The 23,384-nt window shown below is 36.8% G+C and overlaps 3 protein-coding genes and 1 non-coding gene across 6 annotated transcripts; 2 read left to right on the top strand and 2 right to left on the bottom strand.

Annotated features, from left to right (window-relative positions):
- Positions 1 to 972: 972 nt before the first annotated feature.
- Positions 973 to 1,079, bottom strand: LOC113738327 (small nucleolar RNA R71). The gene has a single exon (XR_003460113.1). It is a non-coding gene; the product is annotated as a small nucleolar RNA R71 (small nucleolar RNA).
- Positions 1,080 to 3,128: 2,049 nt separating this feature from the next.
- LOC140038570 (uncharacterized) lies at positions 3,129 to 5,272 on the top strand. Its single transcript, XM_072083954.1, has 5 exons — positions 3,129 to 3,457; positions 3,502 to 3,604; positions 3,977 to 4,145; positions 4,308 to 4,486; positions 4,970 to 5,272. The coding sequence occupies exons 1-5, from the start codon at positions 3,129 to 3,131 to the stop codon at positions 5,270 to 5,272; spliced, it is 1,083 nt and encodes a 360-aa protein (XP_071940055.1).
- A 123-nt stretch (positions 5,273 to 5,395) lies between these two features.
- LOC140038569 (uncharacterized) lies at positions 5,396 to 5,785 on the top strand. Its single transcript, XM_072083953.1, has 2 exons — positions 5,396 to 5,591; positions 5,655 to 5,785. The coding sequence occupies exons 1-2, from the start codon at positions 5,396 to 5,398 to the stop codon at positions 5,783 to 5,785; spliced, it is 327 nt and encodes a 108-aa protein (XP_071940054.1).
- Positions 5,786 to 9,419: 3,634 nt separating this feature from the next.
- LOC140038307 (putative late blight resistance protein homolog R1A-3) lies at positions 9,420 to 21,325 on the bottom strand. Of its 3 annotated transcripts, none has more exons than XM_072083555.1 (3): positions 20,855 to 21,325; positions 20,245 to 20,359; positions 9,420 to 14,028 (listed from the first exon to the last, which is right to left on the bottom strand). In XM_072083555.1, the coding sequence occupies exon 3, from the start codon at positions 13,971 to 13,973 to the stop codon at positions 9,564 to 9,566; it is 4,410 nt and encodes a 1,469-aa protein (XP_071939656.1). In that variant the 5' UTR covers positions 13,974 to 14,028; positions 20,245 to 20,359; positions 20,855 to 21,325; the 3' UTR covers positions 9,420 to 9,563. The 3 variants fall into 3 exon arrangements, with proteins under 3 accessions (XP_071939656.1, XP_071939657.1, XP_071939658.1); XM_072083556.1 differs by having other exon boundaries at positions 9,420 to 13,976; XM_072083557.1 differs by lacking the exons at positions 20,245 to 20,359; positions 20,855 to 21,325 and having other exon boundaries at positions 9,420 to 13,107; positions 13,214 to 13,409.
- Between the last annotated feature and the right edge of the window lie 2,059 nt (positions 21,326 to 23,384).

Raw genomic sequence — 23,384 nt, 5'->3', positions numbered from 1 at the left:
GAATTTTGTTTATTTTATTTTTATTTTCATTCCATTGAATATCCCTTTAATTTTGTTCTATTGACTTGGAAAGAAACAATCTCCTATCCGTTCCCTGTGGATTCGACCCTACTTGCCATTGTATGCAAATTTAATACTTTTATAGACAATTCTGATATATCGGATCAAGCAAACTCTTCGGAAATAGGGTGAATCAAATAACCCATTGCACACCTAGAGTCCCTGCTCCAATACTTGGATTTGTTCTATAATTAATTGTGGTGGTGATTAGGACATTTTAGTAATTATTATTGCACAGGCTCGACACCTGTCAATTTTTGGCGCCATTGCGGGGGACGGTGTTTTGGTTAATTTTGTTTCTTTTTAAGTTATTTTTGTTGGATTTGTCTGGCATTTTTCTAGTTTATGTCTCGCTCTTCTCGTACAGGCGAATTGATTTTTGACCCGGACGTAGAGAAGACCACGTGCCAAACTAGGAAAGAGACTAGGCAGCTCAGAGAGGAGCAATCTAGCACTGCATCTCAGGGACTGAATCTTGAGGTTGAATCAACAGATTCGAATGGTGAAAATTCAAATGACCCAGGCGAAGAGGACATTCCTATGGCAAATGCAAGAACACTAAGGGAGTTGACTGTTTCGGAATTGCCCCAGTAGTTTTTGTGCATTACATTTCCAACTTTGACTGAAAATACCTCATTCGAATTGAAGTCAGGATTAATTCACCTCCTACCCACGTTCCATGGCCTTTCGGGTGAGGAACCCCACAAACACATCCAGGAGTTCGATGTGGTATACTCCAGTATGAAGCCTCCAAGAATTACTGAGGAGCAGATCAAATTTAGAACATTCCCTTTTTCCCTAAAGGATGCAGTGAAGGATTGGTTATACTACCTACCTGCAAGTAGTATTACAACATGGGTCCAACTGAAAAAGAAATTTTTAAAAAAATTCTTCCCTGCATCCCGGGCCGCAAGTCTGAAAAAGGAGATATGCAGCATTAAGCAGTATTCCGGAGAATCCCTATATGATTATTGGGAAAGGTTCAACAAGTTGTGTACTAGATGCCCACAGCATCAAATTAGTGAACAACTATTGATCCAATATTTCTATGAGGGACTCCAACCGTCCGACAGGAGTATCATTGATGCTGCAAGTGGGGGAGCACTGGCAAATAAGACCCCGAGGGAAGCATTGTTGCTCATTGAAGCTATGGCAGAAAATTCTCAACAGTTTGATTTTCGTGAGAGTAATCCTACCCGCAGGGTTAATGAGGTGGAGACGACGTCCATTCAGCAACAACTATCGGAGCTAACATCTTTTGTTCGACAATTAGTTGTGGGGAACGTGCACCAAGCAAAGGTTTGTGGAATCTGCACAAACGTGGGCTACCCCACTGACTCATGCCCCATGTTGCAAAAGGATGGGACTGAACAAGTAAACATGGCCAGAGGCGTGCCCGCGCCTCGTAGGTAGTACAATCCATACTTTAGCACATACAATCCGGGTTGGAGAGATCACTCTAACTTCAGCTATGGGAACAGGCCACAGAATTCATTCTCAAATCGTCCAGCAGGATTTCAGCAATCATGGCAACTCAAGCCTTAACCTCCGCCCTCCAATTCAGGAGGCTTTTTGGAGGATATTGTCAAGAGTCTGGCCACAAGTACTACTCAACTCCAGCAGGAAACTAGATCCTTGGTCACGAGTACTGCTCAGTTCCAACAGGAAACTAGATCACGTATGAAAAATCTGGAGACCCAAATAAGTCACATGGCGACTGCAATTAATCGCTTAGAGTCCCAAGTTTTTGGAAAGTTGCCATCGCAACCCGAGCCGAATCCGAAAAATGTTAGTGTCATGACACTGAGGAATGGTAAAGAAGTTGAGGGGCCTAAAGCCACGAACCTGAAGAGTAAAAGTGAAGAAGAAATCGAGAAGGAGATGGAAGAAGAAAGACACATTCGTGGAAATCCTGTGGTAACTCTAATTCCATCAATTCCCATTAAATCTAATTTACCCCCTTTTCCATGCTGGTTGACAAAAACAAAGAAGGCGGAGAAGGAAAAAGAGATCCTGGACGTATTCCGAAAAGTAGAGATCAACATCCCCTTGTTGGAGGCAATTAAGCAAGTACCGAAGTACGCGAAATTTCTCAAGGAGTTATGCACCCATAAGAGAAAGTTTTAGGAGACGAAAAAGTAGTGGTGGGAGAAAACGTATCAGCTATACTCCAAAGGAAATTCCCACTCAAGTGTGGGGATCCAGGTATGTTCACGATTCCATGCAAAATAGAAAATACACCGATTAGGAGAGCAATGTTGGATTTAGGGGCGTCAATTAATGTGATGCCAAAAATCATTTATACTTCTCTAAATCTTGGGCCATTAAAAGAAACAGCTATCATAATCCAACTAACTGACCGCACCAATGCTTATCCAGAGGGGCTAGTTGAGGATGTCTTGGTTCAGGTAAATGAGTTAGTTTTTTCAGCAGATTTTTATATCCTGGTTATGGAAGATGAGAGATCGTTAAATTCGTCACCTATTTTGTTAGGTAGACCATTTCTTAGCACTGTCAGGACTAAAATAGATGTGAATGAGGGTATTTTATCAATGGAATTCGATGGTGAAACTGTGAATTTTAATATTTTTGAAGCGATGAAATATCCAGAGGAATCTAACTCAGTCTTTGCTTTGAATGTTACTGAGCCTTTTGTGTAGGAAACTTTCGAATTGAATGGTAAAGACGCATTGGAAGTGGCCCTAACCAAGCATCTTGAATTGGGTGAAACTCTTGATGTGGACATAAGGGTTGAATTACACCATGCAGTTGAAGCCTTACATTCACTTCCAACCATTTCTCCAAGGTATGAGCTTACTTCTCTTTTTGTGCCAGAAACTCAGACAAAGTTACTTTCTTCAGTTGTGCAGGTACCGGAGTTAGAGTTTAACCCTCTCTCAAAGCATCTAAAGTACGCATTCTTGGGAGATTGGAAGACGCTTTCAGTGATCATCTCTGCATATTTATCTCCAAGTCAAGAGAACAAACTGGTGCGAATCCTTAGGGATCATAAGGAGGCAATTGTGTGGAGTATAGCAGATATCAAATAAATAAGTCCATCCTTATGCATGCACCGGATTCAGTTCAAAGATGATGCGAAACCGGTAAGACAGGTACAGCGAAGGTTGAATCCCCTGATAATGGAAGTTGTGAAAAAGGAGATATTTAAACTCCTGGAGGTGGGGATCATTTTTGCTATTTCGGATAGTTCTTGGGTGAGTCCTGTTCAAATAGTCCCGAAAAAGGCGGGAGTAACTGTCGAGGAGAACCAGGAAGGTGACATGGTTCCGATTAGAAAAGCTACTGGTTGGTGTCAATGCATTGACTACCAGAGACAAAACTCTGTGACGAAAAAGGACCATTTTCCTCTATCTTTTATTGATCAGATGGTAGAACGGTTAGCTGGTCGTGTTTACTATTGTTTCTTGGATAGTTTTTCAGGGTACTTTTAGATCGCGATAGCGCCGGAGGACCAGGAAAAGACTACATTCGCTTACCGTCGGATGCCTTTCGGTCTCTGCAATGCTCCAGCAACTTTTCAAAGGTGTATGTTAAGTATTTTCTCTGAATATGTAAAAAAGATTATTGAGATGTTCATGGATGATTTTAGTGTATACGAGGATAGTTTTAATGAATGTCTCGATAATCTAGCTCTAATTTTGAAAAAATGCATAGAAACGAACTTGGTTCTTAATTGAAAAAAAGTCACTTCATGGTAGAGTATGGTATTGTCTTAGGGCACGTTGTGTCGGCTAAGAGAATAGAGGTAGACAAAACTAAAATAGATCTTATTTCTGCTCTACCTTACCCCGTATGTGTACGGGAAGTACGTTCCTTTTTAGACCATGCAGGGTTTTACAGGAAATTCATCAAAGATTTCTTCAAGATTGGAGCACCCCTGTTCAAATTGCTACAGAAGGATGTGACATTTGATTTCACCCATGAGTGCAAAGTGACCTTTGATAAATTGAAGGAGTCGTTGACATCGCCGCCCGTCATTCAACCCCCAGATTGGAGCCTGCCATTTGAAATCATATGCGACGCGAGTGATTATGCCATAGGAGCCGTGTTGGGGCAAAGGATAGGTAAGGCGGCACACGCAATCTACTATGTATCGAGAGCATTGAGTGGAGCCCAACTCAACTACTCCACGACGGAGAAAGAATTACTAGCCATTGTTTTTGCACTAGAAAAATTTAGGTCATATTTATTGGGTGCAAAAGTAATTGTTTTCTCTGATCATGCAGTCTTGAGGTACCTGTTAGCAAAGAAGGATGCAAAACCGAGTCTCATAAGGTGGATCTTGCTCCTGCAGGAGTTTGACTTAGAGATCAAGGATAAGAGTGGAGCCGAGAACTTGGTGGCTGAGGATCTACCGTTGAAAGAATCATTTCCTGATGAGCAATTGCTAGCCATTGATTCGTCGGTACCTTGGTATACTGATATTATCAATTTTTTGGTAACGAATCAATTACCTGCAGGTTATCCAAAAGCTAAGAGAGATAAATTGAAAAGTGACGCCAAACACTACATTTGGGATGACCCGTATCTGTGGAGACAATGTTCGGATCAAGTGATAAGAAAGTGTGTAAGTACCAGTGAATTCCATTCTATTTTGATTTTTTGTCATTCATTTGCATGTGGAGGACACTTTGGACCGAAGCGAACAACTCGTAAGGTGTTAGAAAGTGGTTTTTACTGGCCCACTCTATTTAAGGATGCATACTTGTTTTGTAAATCGTGTGATAAGTGTCAAAGGGTGGGAAATATTTCTCGTAGAAACCAAATGAGTCAAACCCCCATGTTATTTGTTGAAATTTATGTCTGGGGTATAGATTTCATGGGTCCCTTTCCCTCATCTTTTGGTTTCATATACATTCTACTTACTATCGATTATGTCTCCAAATAGGTGGAAGCAAAAGCCACCCGAACTAATGATTCGAGAGTGGTGGCAGAATTCATAAAGTCTAATATTTTTGTTCACTCTAGAATGCCAAGAGCTATAGTTAGTGATAGGGACACTCATTTTTGCAATAAAACGATCACTGGTTTGTTCCGTAAGTATGGCGTGCTTCACAAAGTATCCACATCCTACCATCTGCAAATGAATGGTCAGGCCGAAGTGTTGAATAGGGAGGTCAAGTCAATCTTGGAGAAGATGGTGCGGTCTGATAAAAAAGATTGGAGTGTGAAGTTGGAAAATGCTCTATAGGTTTACCGCACCGCATATAAGACGCCGATTGGAATATCCCCATATAGATTAATTTTTGGGAAGCCATGCCACCTACCAGTAGAATTTGAACACAAGGCGTTTTTTGCGCTTAAGCAGTGTAACATGGACCTTATGGATGCAGGGGGGCATAGAAGGCTCCAGTTACAAGAGTTGGAGGAATTAAAGAATGAAACCTATGAGAATGCGGCAATTTATAAGGAGAAGAGCAAAATCTTTCACGACCAACAAATTTCAAGGAAATCATTTATAGTGGGGCAAAAAGTCCTCCTGTATCACTCGAGACTTAAACTTTTCCCTGGTAAGTTGCGTTCGTGTTGGATTGGTCCATTTGTTATTTCTAATATTTTTCATTATGGTGCAGTGAAAATCCATAGTTTGAAAACGGAGAAAAAGTTCGTTGTAAATGGTCACCGTCTAAAGCCTTACTATGAGGGGTTCAATAGTGAGCAGGTGGAGGTCATATGTCTTGATGACCCGAATTGTATGGCGTAAATAGCTCCTACTATGTCTAGCCAAAGACATTAAAGAAAGGCGCTACTTGGGAGGCAACCCAAGAACTCCAATATTAGTTGTTGTCAATTTTTATTACTCTGCGATTTTGCCATGTTATCTGTCTATTATAAGTGTTTCTGTGAGGCTAAACAGAAAACTAGGGGTTTCGAGGTGTGCCCACGTCTTGGAAGGAATGCGCCAGGTGCACTGGGCAACTTGGAGACCATCAGTTCCAAGGCGTGCCCACATCTTGGAAGGGATTCTCTCTTGGACATTATTTAGACGCAATGGTCAGAAGACTGTAGCCTCCAAGGCGTGCCCACGCCTTCCAACCCGTGCGACAACGAAAGTCAAAATTGACCAGGACCTCTCTAACCCTACTTTTCTACTTTTCTCTTTTCTTTGTCTTTTCTAGTCTTGTCAATGTCCGTTGATTCAGCTTCTACTCTTCCATTTCCTTTGTGTTGTCTTGATTCCACTTTCTTTTGTCCCTTTTTTTGTTGCCGTCCACCGCCACCTTCGAAGATCCGCCGCCCGTCGCTGCCCGTCGTCCGCCGCCGCCGCCTCTCCACGGTTGCGCGTCTCTTTCTCCTTCTCCTCCATCGCGCTCTCTCATATCGCCGCACCTCTGCTTGGGCACTGCCACCCGTCGCTGTCCATCAGTTGCCGCCGCCCTACGCCACCTCGCACGGCCGTCTCTCTCTCTTCTCTTTCTCTCTCTCTCTCTCTCTTTCTCTCTCGCGCAGCTCCACCATCCCCAGCTGTGCGCCGACCAAATCTGCCATGCTCCTCAGCGCATACCTGCTAGCACGTGACTAGCCCCAGGCGAGTATCCCTAGCGCACGCGACCAGCAACAGGCAAGCATCCCTAGCGCGCCAGCCAGCGCGCACTGCGCGCCCAACAGCAGGGCGCGACCTGTGTGCGCTCAACCGCGCCCGCCGTGCGGTCTCCTCTCGCACGTGCCTCCCTCGCAACTCTCTCTCGCCATGCGTCTCCACCACGGTCTTCTCCAGCGTGAAAAAAAAAGTGGTACCCCTATTTTACTAAATTTTTGTCAATTGGTCTTCGCATTTAGAGTCTTATTGCTATATTTGACTTGAATTTGGGCTGGCTATATGTGTGGGTTATGGTGAATCGGATATTTGGTATGCGTGGCTAGTGATTCACCCTCTGTTGGACATATTTGACTGATAAATTCATTGTTTGGGGTCTCGATTCTGCTTGTCTTAATTATTGGTTGCCTAGTGACGCTAGTGAGGGATTTTTGTGTCGATCTGCCTGTTCTTGTTTGGTGGGGTAATTGTGCTCCCTCTTTGCTATTGGACTACTGACTATTGAGTATTATTTGTTGACTGTGGTCACCTGTCTTCTTTTGGTGGTTGATTAAGCTGTCTCTGTGGCATGAGATCTCAATAGCATGAGATGTTCTTGAATCTCTAAGATGTGGAGCTTAACTGATGCAATTAACTTGGGATCATGTTTTAGCAGCTTCCCAAGATTTTCTAAGAAGGAATCAAGGAAATTCAGTTTGAAAGCCTTAGGGAAAGCAAACAGTGGAAATGGGGGAATAATCTCTTTAAGCTTTGCCTTCATCAACCGATTCACCTTATCTAACAGCTCAGAATACGAAGGACCATTTCATCTTGTGCTATAAGAAAAGAGTAAGCTGAACATGTCAGGCTTCTAAAAAAAAATTCAATTGGGGTTGAAGGCTCTGAGCATGTCCTCTCTATCCTTCACTCGCTCTTCTGAGAGAACTAGTGGAAAGTACTCGAGCTTCTGAAGATGGAGTGCAATTTGATCTTTCCCAGTATCCATGGAAATTACTTCATTACCACTCTTCAACTGCAATAACTCCATTAAAGACAACTCTTCCTTGAAAATCAAAACCCCAAATCCTGTAACTAGTGGAGTTTTTCTTCATTATTTCTTCGTGTTCTTCTTAATTTCCTTAATTCTTTTCACAGAACCCCAAATCCTGGCCATCAAAATCCCAAGAGATCACTATTACTGTCCCAAGTATATGCCCTCGTCATCTTCTCCTCAATGCTAAAAATGCCAACCCTCAGAGCATTCCTAGAAATGAGAATTAGTTGGGAAATGGGAAATCAATAATTTATTAATTTTGAATTTTGAATTTCATGATAATTTTTTTAAAGAAATTTTTTGACATTTTTTGTTTCATCATTAAATACCTTTTGGGTTTAATATCAAATTCGATTAATATTTGGAATCATAATGTGTTGGCGCCAAATATTGGACCAAGAATTAGGCCCTTCATTAAAAGTACTATTCCCTAGTTAGTCTAGCAAACTTGGACAGTGCTACATTGAGGGCACCGGTATTGACCTACTTGTGTATTCAATCTAAGGGAATATCCCGAGCGATGCGCAGGCACCAGGTCGATGTTTTTAAATATTAGATAGTTAGTTTAGTGGTAACTTTTTACGGGTGAATAGTTTTTAAAATTATAGTGGTAATTTTTATAGTGGCATTCATTTAATTACAATGGTGTTTTTAAGTAGTATTTTTTTTCATTGGTTGTAGTTGAAAAAGTGGAAAAATCAATGTTATTTTTTTCATTAATATTAGTAAAATCAATTTCTTTATTTTTTTAGTTGTATAATTGCATTTTTTCATTGTTTTTCGATATTATTATTTTTAGCAGTTTTAAATTTTTTAAGTAATAATATTATTATTATTATCATGTTTAGTAATATTACTGGTATTGTTATTATTATTATCTATTTAGTAAATCTTATATATACTGACGGAGTATACACTATCACGGTTGGATATACGACATATATGTAAAATTTGAGTTTCAAATTGAAATTTGAATTATGTGTCATACATCTAATGATGAAAGTGTATACACTATCAGTATATAGAAGATTAATCCTTAGTATTATTAGTAATGTTATTATTAATGTAATACTAATGTAGTAACAATATACTAATAATTTATTATTAGTAATAATGTACTAATAATATTATAATACAGTAATAATGTTAGTAATAATGTACTAATAATATATTATTAGTAATAATATAGTAATAATTTTTTATTAGAAATTATTAGTAATAATAATACTAATAATAATATAATAATAATATTATTATTAGTAATATTACTAATGATTTTAGTAACCATTATGCTAATATATGAACTGATATTAAATCTCAACACAATATCCATTACGAACTTTGATAATTAATCAGGGATTTCCTGTATCCAATTTCGAAGGATTTTTCTGCCGGAGACACAATTTCGAACAGAAATCCACAGAAGTCACAGCGCAGAAGCAGGAGCAGTACAAAACAAAGGTACAACAACCACTACCACCTCAAAGGTACAATACCTTTAAGCAAGGAGAAGCACCCGAAAGTACAACCCATTTAAGCAAAGTTGCACTTGAAAATCGCTCTACTGTAGAAACGGAGAGTGCTTCTTATGTATTAAGCAAGGATTTCAAGGCCATTGGTCCCAATACACATCGTCCAATTCAAAAAAAATCCACCAAACATGTCAACAAATTCCTCAATATTCCATGATGAACAAGATCAAAATAATAAAAAGGTGGTCACCAATGAGCATATCCAAACACAAAATCAGGGTGAAAAAAGTTGGTCTTTGACAATAACAAGCAATTGCATTCCAATTTCATCAAACAAGCATTGATAATGCATCTAGTGGAGCAATTGTATAAAAAGCTGGAAATCATTCAATAGACTTACAAGTTGCTGGAAGTACAAGTAACGTGATCAAAATCGTGCTCATGAACTCAAATTTGAACAACTAATAAGGACTTTGATATCTCCAGTTTCTTCTACAATCTTTTTTGCTGATTCTTCCGCCGATTCACTGCACCAATGTACTTCAATCATCTCCAATGTGTATATGTTTGCAAACTCTGCAGGAATCTCTTCAAGGTCTTTGCAATTTTGTAAGATGAGTCTTTCAAGTGTAGGGAGGTGGTCACAAGAGGCATTCCATTGGACAATATCCAGAGTGTCTAAGCTCAAGAATTTAAGTCTCTGGAACTCTTCTTTCTTCATCTCCCATATTTGCCCTTCAAAGGCACCAGATTGTAACTTGAGAACTTCTAGGTTTGGAAGCCTCCCAATTGCAGACATATGGCTCCATGGCAAGCGAAAGTCTGAGAGAGTCAATTTCTTCAGATTCGATGGCAGGTTGAACTTGCCATCCTTGAGGGGGGTCCCAAAGTAGAATATCTTGAGGGACTCCAAATGAGTTAGAAAATCCAACATTGGAAATTGATTGCGAGTCGTGGAAGAATCCTGTGATTCAAAGAATATGCAACTCAGTTTGCGAAGATTTGGAAACCTCTTCAGTATCCTTTCTGCATCCTGACCACAGGGAAGGGACAGGCGGGAAAAGCTGACCAAATTTTCTAAAACAGAGGAGTTTTCAGACTCTTCGTCATCCAAGTTGACAGCAACATGGATTTTCACGTGAAGATGCCTCAGACTTGTCAGGCGCCAAATCGTATTTGGCAAGATGATCTTACCACGCAATCCTTTCACAATAAGAGTTTCCAGTTTCCTGAGGTTGCCTAATGATTGTGGAATAGAAGTCACATACCCCCCAACTGCTAAATATCTCAATTGAATCAGTAGTCCAATTTCAACAGGAAAAGAAGCCACGTCGATGCATTCGAAATCCAACACCCTAAGTAATTTAAAGTTGTGCAAAATGAACGAGATGTCGTAAGGCCATCTAGTTTCTGAATCTGTAGAGGCAAAAAACACCAAAGAACGGGTGCCCAGGCCAGATGGTCTTGATTCAAGAAAATGATTTTGCTTCAAACATACAGCCAACCGATAGGATGCAAATGAAACAGGACTCAAATGATGGTAAAAATCAAATTCAAAACCATAATCTGAACTGGGAAAAGAAGCATATGGGTCATCACACCTGGTTACTAGCTGAAAGAAGTTTGCATCTTTGGTTTTCGACTTACAGAAATCAAGCATAAGAGACTGAAGACGACATGCTTTGACTTTGCCGTTGGATCTTCTTCTGGAGATTATTACCAAGCTTTTGTCAATCAACTCCACCAAAAACTCCTCTGCCAAATCTTCAAAGCTCTTTGTCTGAGTTTTTGGTATTAACCCTTCTGCAAGCCACAGCTGAATCAACTTGCTAACAAGAATATCTTTGTCTTTATCAAGAACTCCCATGTAGAGAAAGCATGGTTTTAGATATTCCGGCAAGTATTGATAGCTTAGTTCTAGGACTGACTGGCCCTGAGCTTCTGGGTCATTGAGTACCTGGGAGCTCAAGCTGTTTGCTATTTTCTTCCACGAATTTCTGCTCTTTTCTGTCATCTTCAGTATACCAGCTACAGCAACAATTGCAAGAGGCAATCCTCGACATTGCCGAGCAATTTCTTTTCCAACTGCCACTAACTCGTTGGGGCAACTTTCTCCTTTGAACACCTTCTTTTCCAGCAACTTCCAACTTTCTTCCTCAGAAAATTGGCGAAGAGAATGAGGAACACTATCTGGTTCAATTTCCAAGGCCACACTACGGTGGCGACTGGTTAAGAGAATTCTGCTTCCGTTGGAGTCATTCGGGAAGGCCTTTTTCAAGTCATTCACAGCTCCAGCATCCCAAACGTCATCCATAACTATGAGATACCTGTTTCTGAGCAAGGCTTCTTTCAATTTCCCTTCAAGAGCATCATCCGTCATTTGGTGTATCTCATCGGTAAGCCCGTGAACGCCTGTTAAGATCTCAATCAACAGTCGCCTTTTCTCATATGCATGGGAAACGGTGCACCATGCACGCTGATGGAAGCAATACATGACACTTTTACTGTTGTATACTTTCATTGCCAATGTTGTCTTGCCTAAACCGGGCATTCCAACAATAGAAACAATATCTAGCCGTTCGGGTCCTAGAGTAAGCATGTCGATTATCATTTCTTCTTGGTCCCTTAGATCCACCACAATTTCATCGATTGCCGGTGTGCCATGCCTTGGAAACGTATCGTGTGAAACTTGGGTCACATTTTTGGGATCTAGGACTTTGGCATCACGGATGGTCAACTGAATTCCACAGGCCTTCTCATTTACAAGTCTCAACTCCCCCAGTACATCATTTAACCAGAAGAAATCCTGCCATTGAGCATCAACCTCAATTGAGTCAATCACATACTCTGCTTTATAGGCCAAATGGATGATTTGCTTACCAATATCTTTCAGCTCCTGATCCTCTTCAATCTGTAACTTTGAAACATCCACAAGAAAAGAACTCAATGACTGGAGATGTCGTTGAATTTCTTCAATGTGGTGCTTTGCCAATGCAATTGACACAGGATCATATTTCAGCAGCTCCACAAGGTTTCTTGACAGAGAATCAACGAAATTCAGTCTGAAAGTTGTAGGGAAAGCAAACAGTGGAAATTGGGGAATTATCTTTTTGAGCTTTGCCTTCATCAACTGATTCATCTTATCTAAAAGCTCAGAAAACGAAAGGATCATTTCATCTTGTGCGATAAGAAAAGAATAATTGAGACTTGTCAGACTCCTGAAAAAAACTTCAATTGGCTTGAAGGCTCTGAAGATGTCCTCTGTATTCTTCATTCGCTCATCTGAGAGAATTAGTGGAAAGTACTCAAGTTTCTGAAGATGAAGTGCAATTCGATCTTTCCCACTAGCCATGGAAGTTGCGTCATTACCACTCTCCAACAGTAATAAATCCGTTAGAAACGACTCTTCCTTGAAAATCACAATCTTAAAAAAAAGTAGGAGAAGTGAGTTCTTCATGACACATCCATTGATTTTCTTGTCCCTAAATGACTGATGAAGAGATTCTACTTCCTGAAACAACGATTCAGTGAACGCCAACATCTTTTCCCCACCCTCAATCTTCTCAAGGGGTAAATTTTTGGAATATATGCTCAGATTTCTCGAGATATCTTTCCAATCTGAAAGCATACTGGAGGAGGACGACGAATTGCTGCTAATTTCGCTCATATTATGAATTTGTGCCATGAGGGAAAGCTCCGCTCTGAGAAGACAAATTCTTGTAAGTAACTCAGAACACTGAGGAGAGTCATCCAGTTTGTGCCCCTTGCGACAATTGACTTCAAAGAGCGACGCTATCTCAACCAGCATTGCATTGATTTCTGGAAAGAAACTTTTTACTGCATCCTTGTCCTTTAATTTAGTAGTAGCATCAACAAAAAGAGTTAAAAGGGAAGCCACCTCTTTTCGAAAATCACCACGTTCAGAATTGAAGAGATAGTTGCAGAATTGCATAACAACATCCATCTCTTCATCCTTGTTATTCCTAATACAGCAAAGAGTCAAAAGGAAATTGAGATGGAAACTCATGAAATTGGGATTTCTTGGATGAACCTCATGGTGCAAATCCTCCACGAACTTACTCAGCTCACCTTTTTCCACTTGGATCCGGCCTGTTTTGCAATCCAACCAGTGGACAGAACATCGATCTGCAATTCGAAGGACCAAGGATACCACATGACCGAGGGAGGCATCAATACTAGGCACTGCATCATCTGTTGTTGCTCCTGCCCCTTCTCCTACGCCTGATCCTCCCAGGTATGGGAATTTGGGATCACTTAGTAATAGACCAAAGTAACGCTTGATGGACTTTAGACTGTTGTAGAAGGTAAAGACTTGATCCCGTATACCAAAGTGTTCATGACCCAAGTGATCTACCACAATCTGACTGATTCTGAGCACGTTTGATTGTGCATGGCTGACAAATCTTGGCCAGAAGGAAACATCAAGAGTTGCAGGAGACATCAGCTGTAACTGGAGTGAGCTGCTGATGCTGCTCCCTCCTGTTGAGCACGACGAGTACAGATAGTCAAGAGCTTCTCCAATTTCAGCCATCAATCGCTTGGTTTTTGTTTCACAATCACGAGCTAACTGGAGAAGGAACTGTGATCCTGGACCTTCGCTGTCCTCCTCTCCATCAGAAATACGATTAAGGTCATGGGCGATCTCCTCGGCTGCAGCTTCAATCTTGAGGCCTGCATCAGTCCCCTTATGACAGGACTCCCAAAGAATCCTCAGAACCCTCCAGTCCTTGTAGACCTGCTCTGCAGTGACCGATCGACGCCGCAACCCTTCCAAAACAGAATCAAGGCGATCCAAACTAGAAGCCGCACCACCACCACCAGAAGCCATTATCTTCAAATTTTAAGGATGCAAAAAGTCGTCTTATAACAACGTTTTCTACCTACTGTAGAGTTGTATTCACATGCATATTGTTAGTATTCTGGCCAAAATAAAATAAATAATTGACGACTAATTAATCAAGATGATTTTTATGCATACACGAAACTATCCGCCATGTGAATTGATGTTTCGAACTCAACCACATCATTTGAATTTCAAGGGTCAGAAAAGAAAATAAAATTATGGAAATGGAAGTCTACAGACTAATGATACGCTTTGATAAAATTGAAGTTTAAAAACTGAAATCTGAAATTTGAAATTTAAATCTATTAATTATTAAATTATTAAATATTAAATCTAATACATTTGAGTGTGTATCAGATTTAGTAATAAATGAATTGCTTATCACTTATATTTCGAAATAAGTTTTGCCTGATAAATTCAGTATCACTTTATTAATTCAAATATTTAATTTTTTGTTATCAAACACATTTGAATATGTTAAGATCTGAATCCATTAAATTTAAAAACTGAATTGGATTATCAAATAGGATCTAAACATGTGCAACAACCCGACTTCATTGTTTTTCTGTAGTATTAATATCTTGGTTCCACTGTCTTGATAGTTAGTGCCAACTGCTAGGCAGCGATTAGCAGTTGAGAACTGAGCAAGTAGTAGTATGAGATGACCCTTCCTTGATTAATTGACGACTAAAATTATTCAGATGTTGATTTTTTTTAGACAAATGATATTGGCATTCCGATAAAAACTCCATATACTCCACCCTTGTTTTTTTGCTTAATGAAATGACACAAAAATTTATAAAATATTCTGGGAGATTAAATTGCCCAATGAAGGAGCAAGGGGGGCTGAGGGGGGCCATAAGTTTTGAAAAATTTAATTCATAATATGTAAATATATGTATAAGACAAAGTTGGCCACCCCTAATTTTTAACAATTTTAGTTTATATTATGAGAGTTTATATATATATATATATATATATATATATATATATATATATATATATATATATATATATATATATATCTATGTGCGTATGAATTAGCCACCTTTGATTTAATTTTTTCTTCAAAAACAGTTATTTATTTTTTATTGTGCTAATTATTTAATGTTCAAAAAATTAAACATATAATTTGATGATCCAAAGTAAATTGACCCAATTTGATATATTATAATAAAAGACTCAATTCATAATTATCAATGGGCTAAAACAAAAATAATTACTTTATTGGTCCATATACAAATATACAACTTTGTCTAACTGATAAAAAATTTAAAATTAGTGATATATCCTCTTGTTGATCCATATACAAGTATACAAATAATTACTTTAAGGTTTGGTGAAGACAAGAAATTGAGTGATCTATCCTGTTGTTGACATATTGATTATATTTGTTCTCACTTTTCTTATGTCAATTACAACTATAGAACGGGCATTTTCAATTATGAATATAATCAAAATAAAGTTCCAAAACAAGATAAAAGATAATTTCTCGAATGATTGTCTAACAATGTACATAAAAAAAGGTAGTTGTTTAAAAATTTAGCACTGATTTAATTATAGATGAATTTAGTTCTATTAAATAACGTAAAACTCAATTTACTTTTAAGAAAAGAGGTTGAAATTTCAATGCATGCTAACATAACTTTTATCTTTTATTAATTGAAAATAGTTATATTTATATTGCATAGTTATATTTTTGTTTTTGCACAAGTGACATATTGGAGCATCTTCTCATAATGTACAATTTGGACAGTTTGTGATGTTATAGGATATTTAATCAAAGGTTATTTTTTGTCCTAGTTTTTGTTATGACTATGTTGCATATTTATGAAATAGACATACCTTTATAATTAAAATCAATATTTGATATTTTAAGATGTTATATATTTAAATAAATGAAAATTATTTTAAACATAACATATTAAGGTAATTTTGTTTGAAAAAATCGTGGCTCCGTTCTATAGTCTATAGAATGGATATTTTTAATTATGAAGATAATCAAAACAAGCCTCCAAAACAAGATAAAAGATAATTTCTTGAATGATTGCCTAACAATGTACATAAAAAATGGAAGTAATTCAAAATTTTAGCATTGATTCAATTATACATGAATTTAGTTCTATGAAAGAACGTAAATCTCAATTTACTTTTAATAAAAGAGGATGAAATTTCAAGGTATGTTAAAATAACTTTTATCTTTTTTAATTAAAAATAGTTATATTTATATTGCATAGTCATATTTTTTTTTTTGCACAAATGACATATTGGAATATCTTTTCATAATGTACAACTTAGGTGGTTTGTGATGTTATAAGATATTTAATCAAATGTTATTTCTTGTCTCAATTTTAGTTATGACTATGTTACATATTTATGAAATAGACATACCTTTATAATTAAAGTTAATAGTTGATATTTTAAGATGTCATATATTTAAATAAATGAAAATTATTTTAAACATAACATAGTAAGGTAATTTTGTTTGAAAAAATTTTGGCCCCCCCAAGGAAAAAATCCTGGCTCCGTCACTAATTGCCCCTTTATCTCTTCACTAATAACTTTCTTTACTTTATCTCTTCAATTCACTTAACTCTCTCCTGCTCTTAAATTAGTCATAAATCGTTATACAACTACTAATAGATGAAACTTTTAACATCGATGATTCAAAAAATTTTGCGTGAGTATCAATTGTTTAGTTGCTCTTGAATAAAGTACAAGATTTGTGGTTTGGAGCTTTTTTTATTACTTTTTGGCTTTTTAATTATTTTTATTACGTTATTTAATACTTTTAAACAATGTTTGATTTAAAAAAAATTTAAAATTTTGGAGTCAAGAGTGTAGAACTCTTCATAAAAGTAATGCAAAAATCATCTTTAAACTATGCATTGAGGGTAATTTTTATATTTAAAATTGTTAAAGAGTCTAGTTTACCGGTGTTTGTGTAATTTTTAATAATAATCAGTAAGGTTAGAGTATTTGCACTTTTTTTTAGAGTGCCAATGTCATGATTCGTTTTTTCATATTTATGTAATAACAATCAGCCATGTGAGCTGATGCTTGCAACTCAGCCACCCTACTTGTGCAACAACACGACTTTCATTATTTTAGTGTAGTACGTATTACCGTGGTTCCACTTTCTTGGTACAAACTGCAAAGTATTGATTAGCAATTGACACATTGATTAAGCATTAGCATGAAATTGACAAATTAAAGCCTTTAGTGGCGCTCAGATTCCATCATGATATTGCATATTTCACGTACTTTTCTTCCTGTTTTCAAGTCATTTTATAAGGATAACTTCAAAAGCTACCTCCCCTAAAGTGTTTGATAATTTCGCTCAGGTCTCCTCAATCTTTACAAATTACATTAACCTCCTTTGTTTTATTGAGATGACTTAAGTATCCTTCAACTAATAGTTAATTTGTAAAGGGACACGTCCAACCTAAGAAAAGAAGGAAAAAAAAAACCCTATTCTATCTTTGCTCTCATAATAGTTAAAATCCCTCTTTTCTCTCTCCTCTCATAATCAACTCTCTTTACCATGACCCACTAAGCACTGGCTCTCGCTGTCACCAACCCCACGACCACCAAAATTCTGACATCCCTAGTGTTTATTACCCTTTTTCCCTCTTTCTTATTACTATATAATTTTGAACCTTATCTGTTGTTTCAATATCTTCATTTTTTTTTTTTACAGATTTCAATAAATTGAAGTTGCCAAATTGAAAGGCGTGGAGAGCATACTTAATTACCAAACTAGAGGGAAATGAAGATGGTGACAATGAAGAGTTTAAAAAATGGAATTGTGGAAATGAAAACTTTAGAGTAAGCATGGTCAATATCACGACTTTCATTGTTCCTCCTCCTCCTCCTATGACTTCATAGAAAGATAGTATTATCCTCTCTTTTCTCTTCTTTCTTTCTTAACCTAAATTTTATCTTCTCTCATAAATTCCCAAACTAGGCCTAAGCCTTTTTTTTTTTGGAACATGTGCAACAAGCAGAATTACATCATTTACTGTACTATTATTTTGATTCCTCATCTTGATATTAACCATTGATTAAGAGGTGAATATCTTATGCTCATCTTCTAAGGCGGAGTGAAAAGTAGAAATCAATTACTAATTTACTAGAATTTATCTGTTAAGTTAGCACATATGATCAGGTTCAAAACGATTTGACAATCATTTTCATACCTTAGTATACAATACTGGATATTATAGAAGATAAATTACACTAACCTTCCTTACAATTTTTACAAAAGTTAGGAAACTTTCCTCTTGATATCAAAATAATAGGAACCTCCCTTCTTACTTGTTATATAATATCAAAAAGTTTCCCTACTCGTAATTAAATGAAGAAAATTAACTATTTTTGTCATGAATTTAGTTCTGTGTCAGCATAATGCCTTTACGATGACATAGGTAAATATTTCTAAAGAAACATTAAGAAAAGAGGGTGAAACTAGTTTTTTTTTTCTTCAAAATCTGTGGTTACAAAAAATCGATGACACCTAATTATGTGAATAGCCATAAAAGTTGGTCCTCGATCATTTTATTTTATTTTTTTCAGATTAAGTGCTTGCATTTCTAAATTAAATACTGAACCCCATTTGTAATTTGAAAAATAAAAATTTAAAGGAAAAGTGAAAGTTGAGTTTTTTGGAGTTTTTTTATGGAGTAAAATGAAGGGAAAAAGTAAAAACAAAACCAAGTGTACAATGGGTTTTGAGAAAGATGACTTTTTTGGCCCATTAGAAGTTTAGGAAAAAAGCTTTGTCAAATTGAGAAGCTACCACTCGGTATTGAGTTTTAAGTGTATCTACTCACTCAAATTATCAATGAATTGGTCCTCGATCATTTATTTTATTTCTTTCAGATTAAGTGCTCAAATTTCTAAAATTAAATACTGAATCCCATTTGTAATTTGAAAAATAAAAATTTAAAGGAAAAGTGAAAGTTGATTTTTTTTTGAGTTTTTTTATGGAGTAAAATGAAGGGGAAAAGTAAAAACAAAACTAGGTGTACAATGGGACTTTTGAGAAAGATAACTTTTTTGGCCCATTAGAAGTTTAGGAAAAAATTTTGTCAAATTGAGGAGCTATCACTCGGTATTGAGTTTTAAGTGTATCGAGTCACTCGAATTATCAGCTGAAAAAGTAGTTTTATTTTAAAAATTAAAGTAAAAACCCTTTGCCTAAACAATTATTGGTATTTTGAATGCCAGATAAAATGAGTTTGGGAGTGGGAGAAGGGGTTAGGTTGGATAGTAAAGTGGAAGAGAATGTCAGTTGGAGGTTCTAAATTCAAAATATCTCACTTACAAAGAGAGAGAGAGAGAGAGAGTTTGGAAGTTCAGTTGTGAGGGAGGAAGGTCAAGTTGTCAACCTCAAGCACCTTCCTACACCCCAATAAACCCGATGCTAGTTTAATTTCATTTTTAGTTTTAGGGCCAATGGTGAGTCAATTCAAGCTAAACAAGTAACCCAAAATAAATAAATAAACATAATTAACTCAAGTTTTTCATTGGAAAAGTTATGGAATAATGCACTCTCATATATGATCATATTTCACCAAAAAAATAAGAAAAATGAATTAAAAAAATTACAAAAGATCTTATTTCCTATTTTCTGGTTCACATAGTACTAAGAGAGTAATTAATGAAAGAAAAAAAATTATAGAATTACATAGGCCTAACTCCCTTCCAACTCACGTAAGCACAAAGAGAAATTATGAGGAGACCTTGGTTTAGTGATTAAAACTGATACCTTAGGACTAGAGGTTCTGAATTCTAATTTTTATATTCCTTTCCCATTTCTAAAATCCCATCTTTCTCTCTTTTTTTTTTTTTGTAAAAAGGAAAAAAGTACAAAGAGAGATAAAGCAAATGACTAAGTTAGTCATACAGACATAACTGAAAACATTTTAATCAAATTTGTGGGGTCGAACTAAAAATGACAGAAAGTTGGTGGCACAATTTTAAAAAGTAAACTAGAGGGACTGAGATGCAATTTCGGAAAATCTATCACCTTCTTCCTCCGGATACAATGTTATTTGACCATATTGCTTTCTTCTTCTTTTATTTTGCCAAAGTTACCAGACAATCTCACCTCCAGCCAGTCAAAAAGACAAAAAAATAAAATAAAATTGAAAACAAGATAGGTGACGGGAAAAATTAACGTTGCAAAAAAAAAAGGGGGAAATTAACGAATAATCATGTATTTCATGTACATAGTCCTAAGAAGATATCTTACAGCGGTGGTGTTGATTTCCAGTAACGGCAACAGCAGCTCCTCCCCTTGCTCGTTTTTCGCTCTGATTTCCCTCTTCTTTTTCCTGCCTCTTAATGCCTGTGTTAATGTATTTCCTCTGCGCGAGTAATAGAGAAGACAGAGAGGGAGTTTGAGAAAGAAATTTTCCCTGATGATCATCGATGTTATCAAGCTCTAAATGAGACTACAAACCAACCAAATGTACTCATCATAGACATAGATGGTACCACCGCCCAGTACATAATATGAAGGACATGAATAAGAAAGGTGAAAGGTTTTTCTGAGGGAAGAAAGGTGAAAGGTTAAATAGTAAAATCAAAATCACTCTATAAATGGTAGCCAGATGAGCTGACACTCCAACTCTCCACCCTGGCTTTCATCCAATAAAACCATAAAAAAAAAGGAACCAAAAGTTAGGTTTCAGCTAAACTAAGAGGGTAACTTACCAAGGTAGTATGAGACATAATCAGAAAAATTGGACAAATTAAATATCAAAAACGAAATAAAGCATCTGGCTTCCTAAAACCATTTAGCACATACGCAACCATGCAGTAAATTCATTCGTCGAACAACATAATCCAGTATCACTTACGTGACAATCCAAGTTCGAATGGTTCTTGTATCTCAGCTCATCAACTGCAGCCGCAACAGATGCAATGTTCCATGGGCTACAAGAGAGCAAAGTTTTAGGTCAGGAGCTCTATTTCCTGCTGCCGGTGCAACAAATACTCCAGCTTTAACCGCTGAAAGAAGTGTAGCGTCAAAAGTGTTTAAGAAGGTAGCCTTTGTGGTTGCTGGGGGTACTGTTTGGCTCCACTGAGAGATTTAGGAAGCCAACACCGTTGACATTGCACGGCCTATGAAAAGAATCTCTGAGAAGATTCACATATGCAAGGTGGATATGGTTGATATCGATTGACTTCACAATCTCACGATGGTCACAAAGAAAAACAAGCTAGCAGACCAGAATTCTCATATATGAGCTTTTTAAGGATGCAGAAGCCGTTTTAGGACAACGCCTTTTACCTACTGCAGAGTTGTATATTGCTGCATACCTTGTGTATTCAGCCGAGAATGAAGGAAATAATTGACGACTAATTATTCGGATGATTTTTTCTATTTGTGTAACCATCAGCCTCGTGAGCTGATGTTTGCAACTCAACCACCAACTTTGGATTTTACTGTTTTGAAACGGAAGCCATGACTTTTGACTAAGCATGCGGAACAAGATAACTTCATTATTCTACTTTAGTACGTTTTGTACTGAGGATCCAAAGCATTGATTACAAGCTGAGAATTGAAGAACTATTAGCATGAAATCACCCTTCCCTGATTTAGACCATTAGATAGTGTTCGTTTGTCATGAAAAGGGAAGGATATTGAAGGACTTTCCTGTAAGTTTCGAGCGTTTGTTTGTCAGAAAACTGAGGGACTCACCACATAAAATTTTCCCGTAACCGCTCATTTTCCTGTAAAATTTTTCCTATTGTAATTGATAGGAAAGTGAGTCACAAGAAAGTTTCAATTAATTAGATTTCTTTTACAACTTCATTCTTTCTAAACTATTTCCTCTATTCTAAGCTTCTACCTAAATTAGAATATCTTAGAATTTACAATTGAAACAACCGCCTTGTAGTTAGACATTTTATTCTTATTTTAACAATTAATGATTCAGTAATTTATTGAATTTATACGAAAATTGTATTTTTCTTCTTTTACATTTATGCTCCTTTATTGTGTCCATATATTTTTGAAATAACTTACACACACACACACATATATATATTATATATAAACTTATTATTAAAGAATGTGATTAATTTTCAAGTAAACAACTTTTCTAATATGCAATGCAAAATGTTATAATTATTACATGTTTTTACATATATTAAATACAAAAAATGAATAAGTTTTACATATATTAAATACAAAAAATGAATAAGTACAATATTGAATATTTTCTATTAACGAATACTGTAGCTAATTTTTCCCCGACTTTCCAGCTAAACAAACACAAGAATTTATATTTTTTTGCATCATTTTCTTTTTAACCAGACACATATGGAAAAGGTAATTTCCTTTTTCTTTATCTCACTTTATTTCATTCTTTCCATGACACACTCTCTTACACTTTCCTATCAAACAAGCAGAGCCGTGCAGCTAAGTGATAGGGCGATAATTGAGTGTTATTACATTGATGTTTAGTCCTAATTTTGGCCAATTATTGTGCAGAGTAATGGATTTATACTCATATTTGTTATTTGTGTTACCTGCAGGCAACTGAGGTCAAAAGTGACAAAAAGAAGTGAATTTCCAGAAGACTAGTCCCTCCAGAACGTGCCCACGCCAGAGACCGCAGAGCTATGTGAAAAAAACGGACCGCGGGTCCTACCCCTGGAGCTACTTCCTTTCTTTGAAGACACATTCTGAACCTCATGGGATTAGGAAACCTTTGCAGAGAAGACTTTTGGCAACAATTCAATTAGTGAAATAAGGAAACAAACTCTAATTCGGAAAGGAAGTGTGCGACGGAAAGACTTTAAAAGCGAGACTGCAATAGATTAGGATTTTATCTTTTGGAATCTTGTTGACTTTTCTCTTTGCTTTTGTTTTCTCCCAAACGCAAGTTAGAGACGAGCCGCCGGAGCTTTATTTCTTCAAACAACGAAACTACTTTGCAAGTTTTCAATTGCATCAACAGCATGAGATCAGGCTAAGTTCTTTTATCTAGTTGAGGAGTAATCGAGGACCGGAGCACGAATAATTGTGAGATCATTTTGTTTATTCTAAATTCAGCGTTTGTTAGTATTTAATTAGTCCTTGTTTGAATTGCCTATTATTGTTTAGATTTATTGAATTAATGTGGCCAGTTATTCAATTATCTGAATAGTATACTGCCAGTTAGGACAGGGGTGCGTATCATTTGATTGTCTTATATTAGTGACGAACGGGACAATTTCATTACCTCGCAAGCAGTCTAAACGGTGCCGTAGGAATAATTAATCTAGTTTAAATGAATCCGCATGTGTGTTTGTTAACTAGAATTGGGTCTCTCTAATTCCTAAAGCTGTGAATAGATTAAATCCTACAAGCGTCTCTGGGATTATCTATTTTACAAGAGG

This window comes from Coffea arabica, chromosome 3e (genome assembly GCF_036785885.1).
Source record: "Coffea arabica cultivar ET-39 chromosome 3e, Coffea Arabica ET-39 HiFi, whole genome shotgun sequence".
In the NCBI taxonomy this organism is placed as follows: domain Eukaryota; kingdom Viridiplantae; phylum Streptophyta; class Magnoliopsida; order Gentianales; family Rubiaceae; genus Coffea; species Coffea arabica.
Note: the sequence above shows the minus strand (reverse complement) of the source record. Positions and strands in the feature narration are given on the sequence as shown.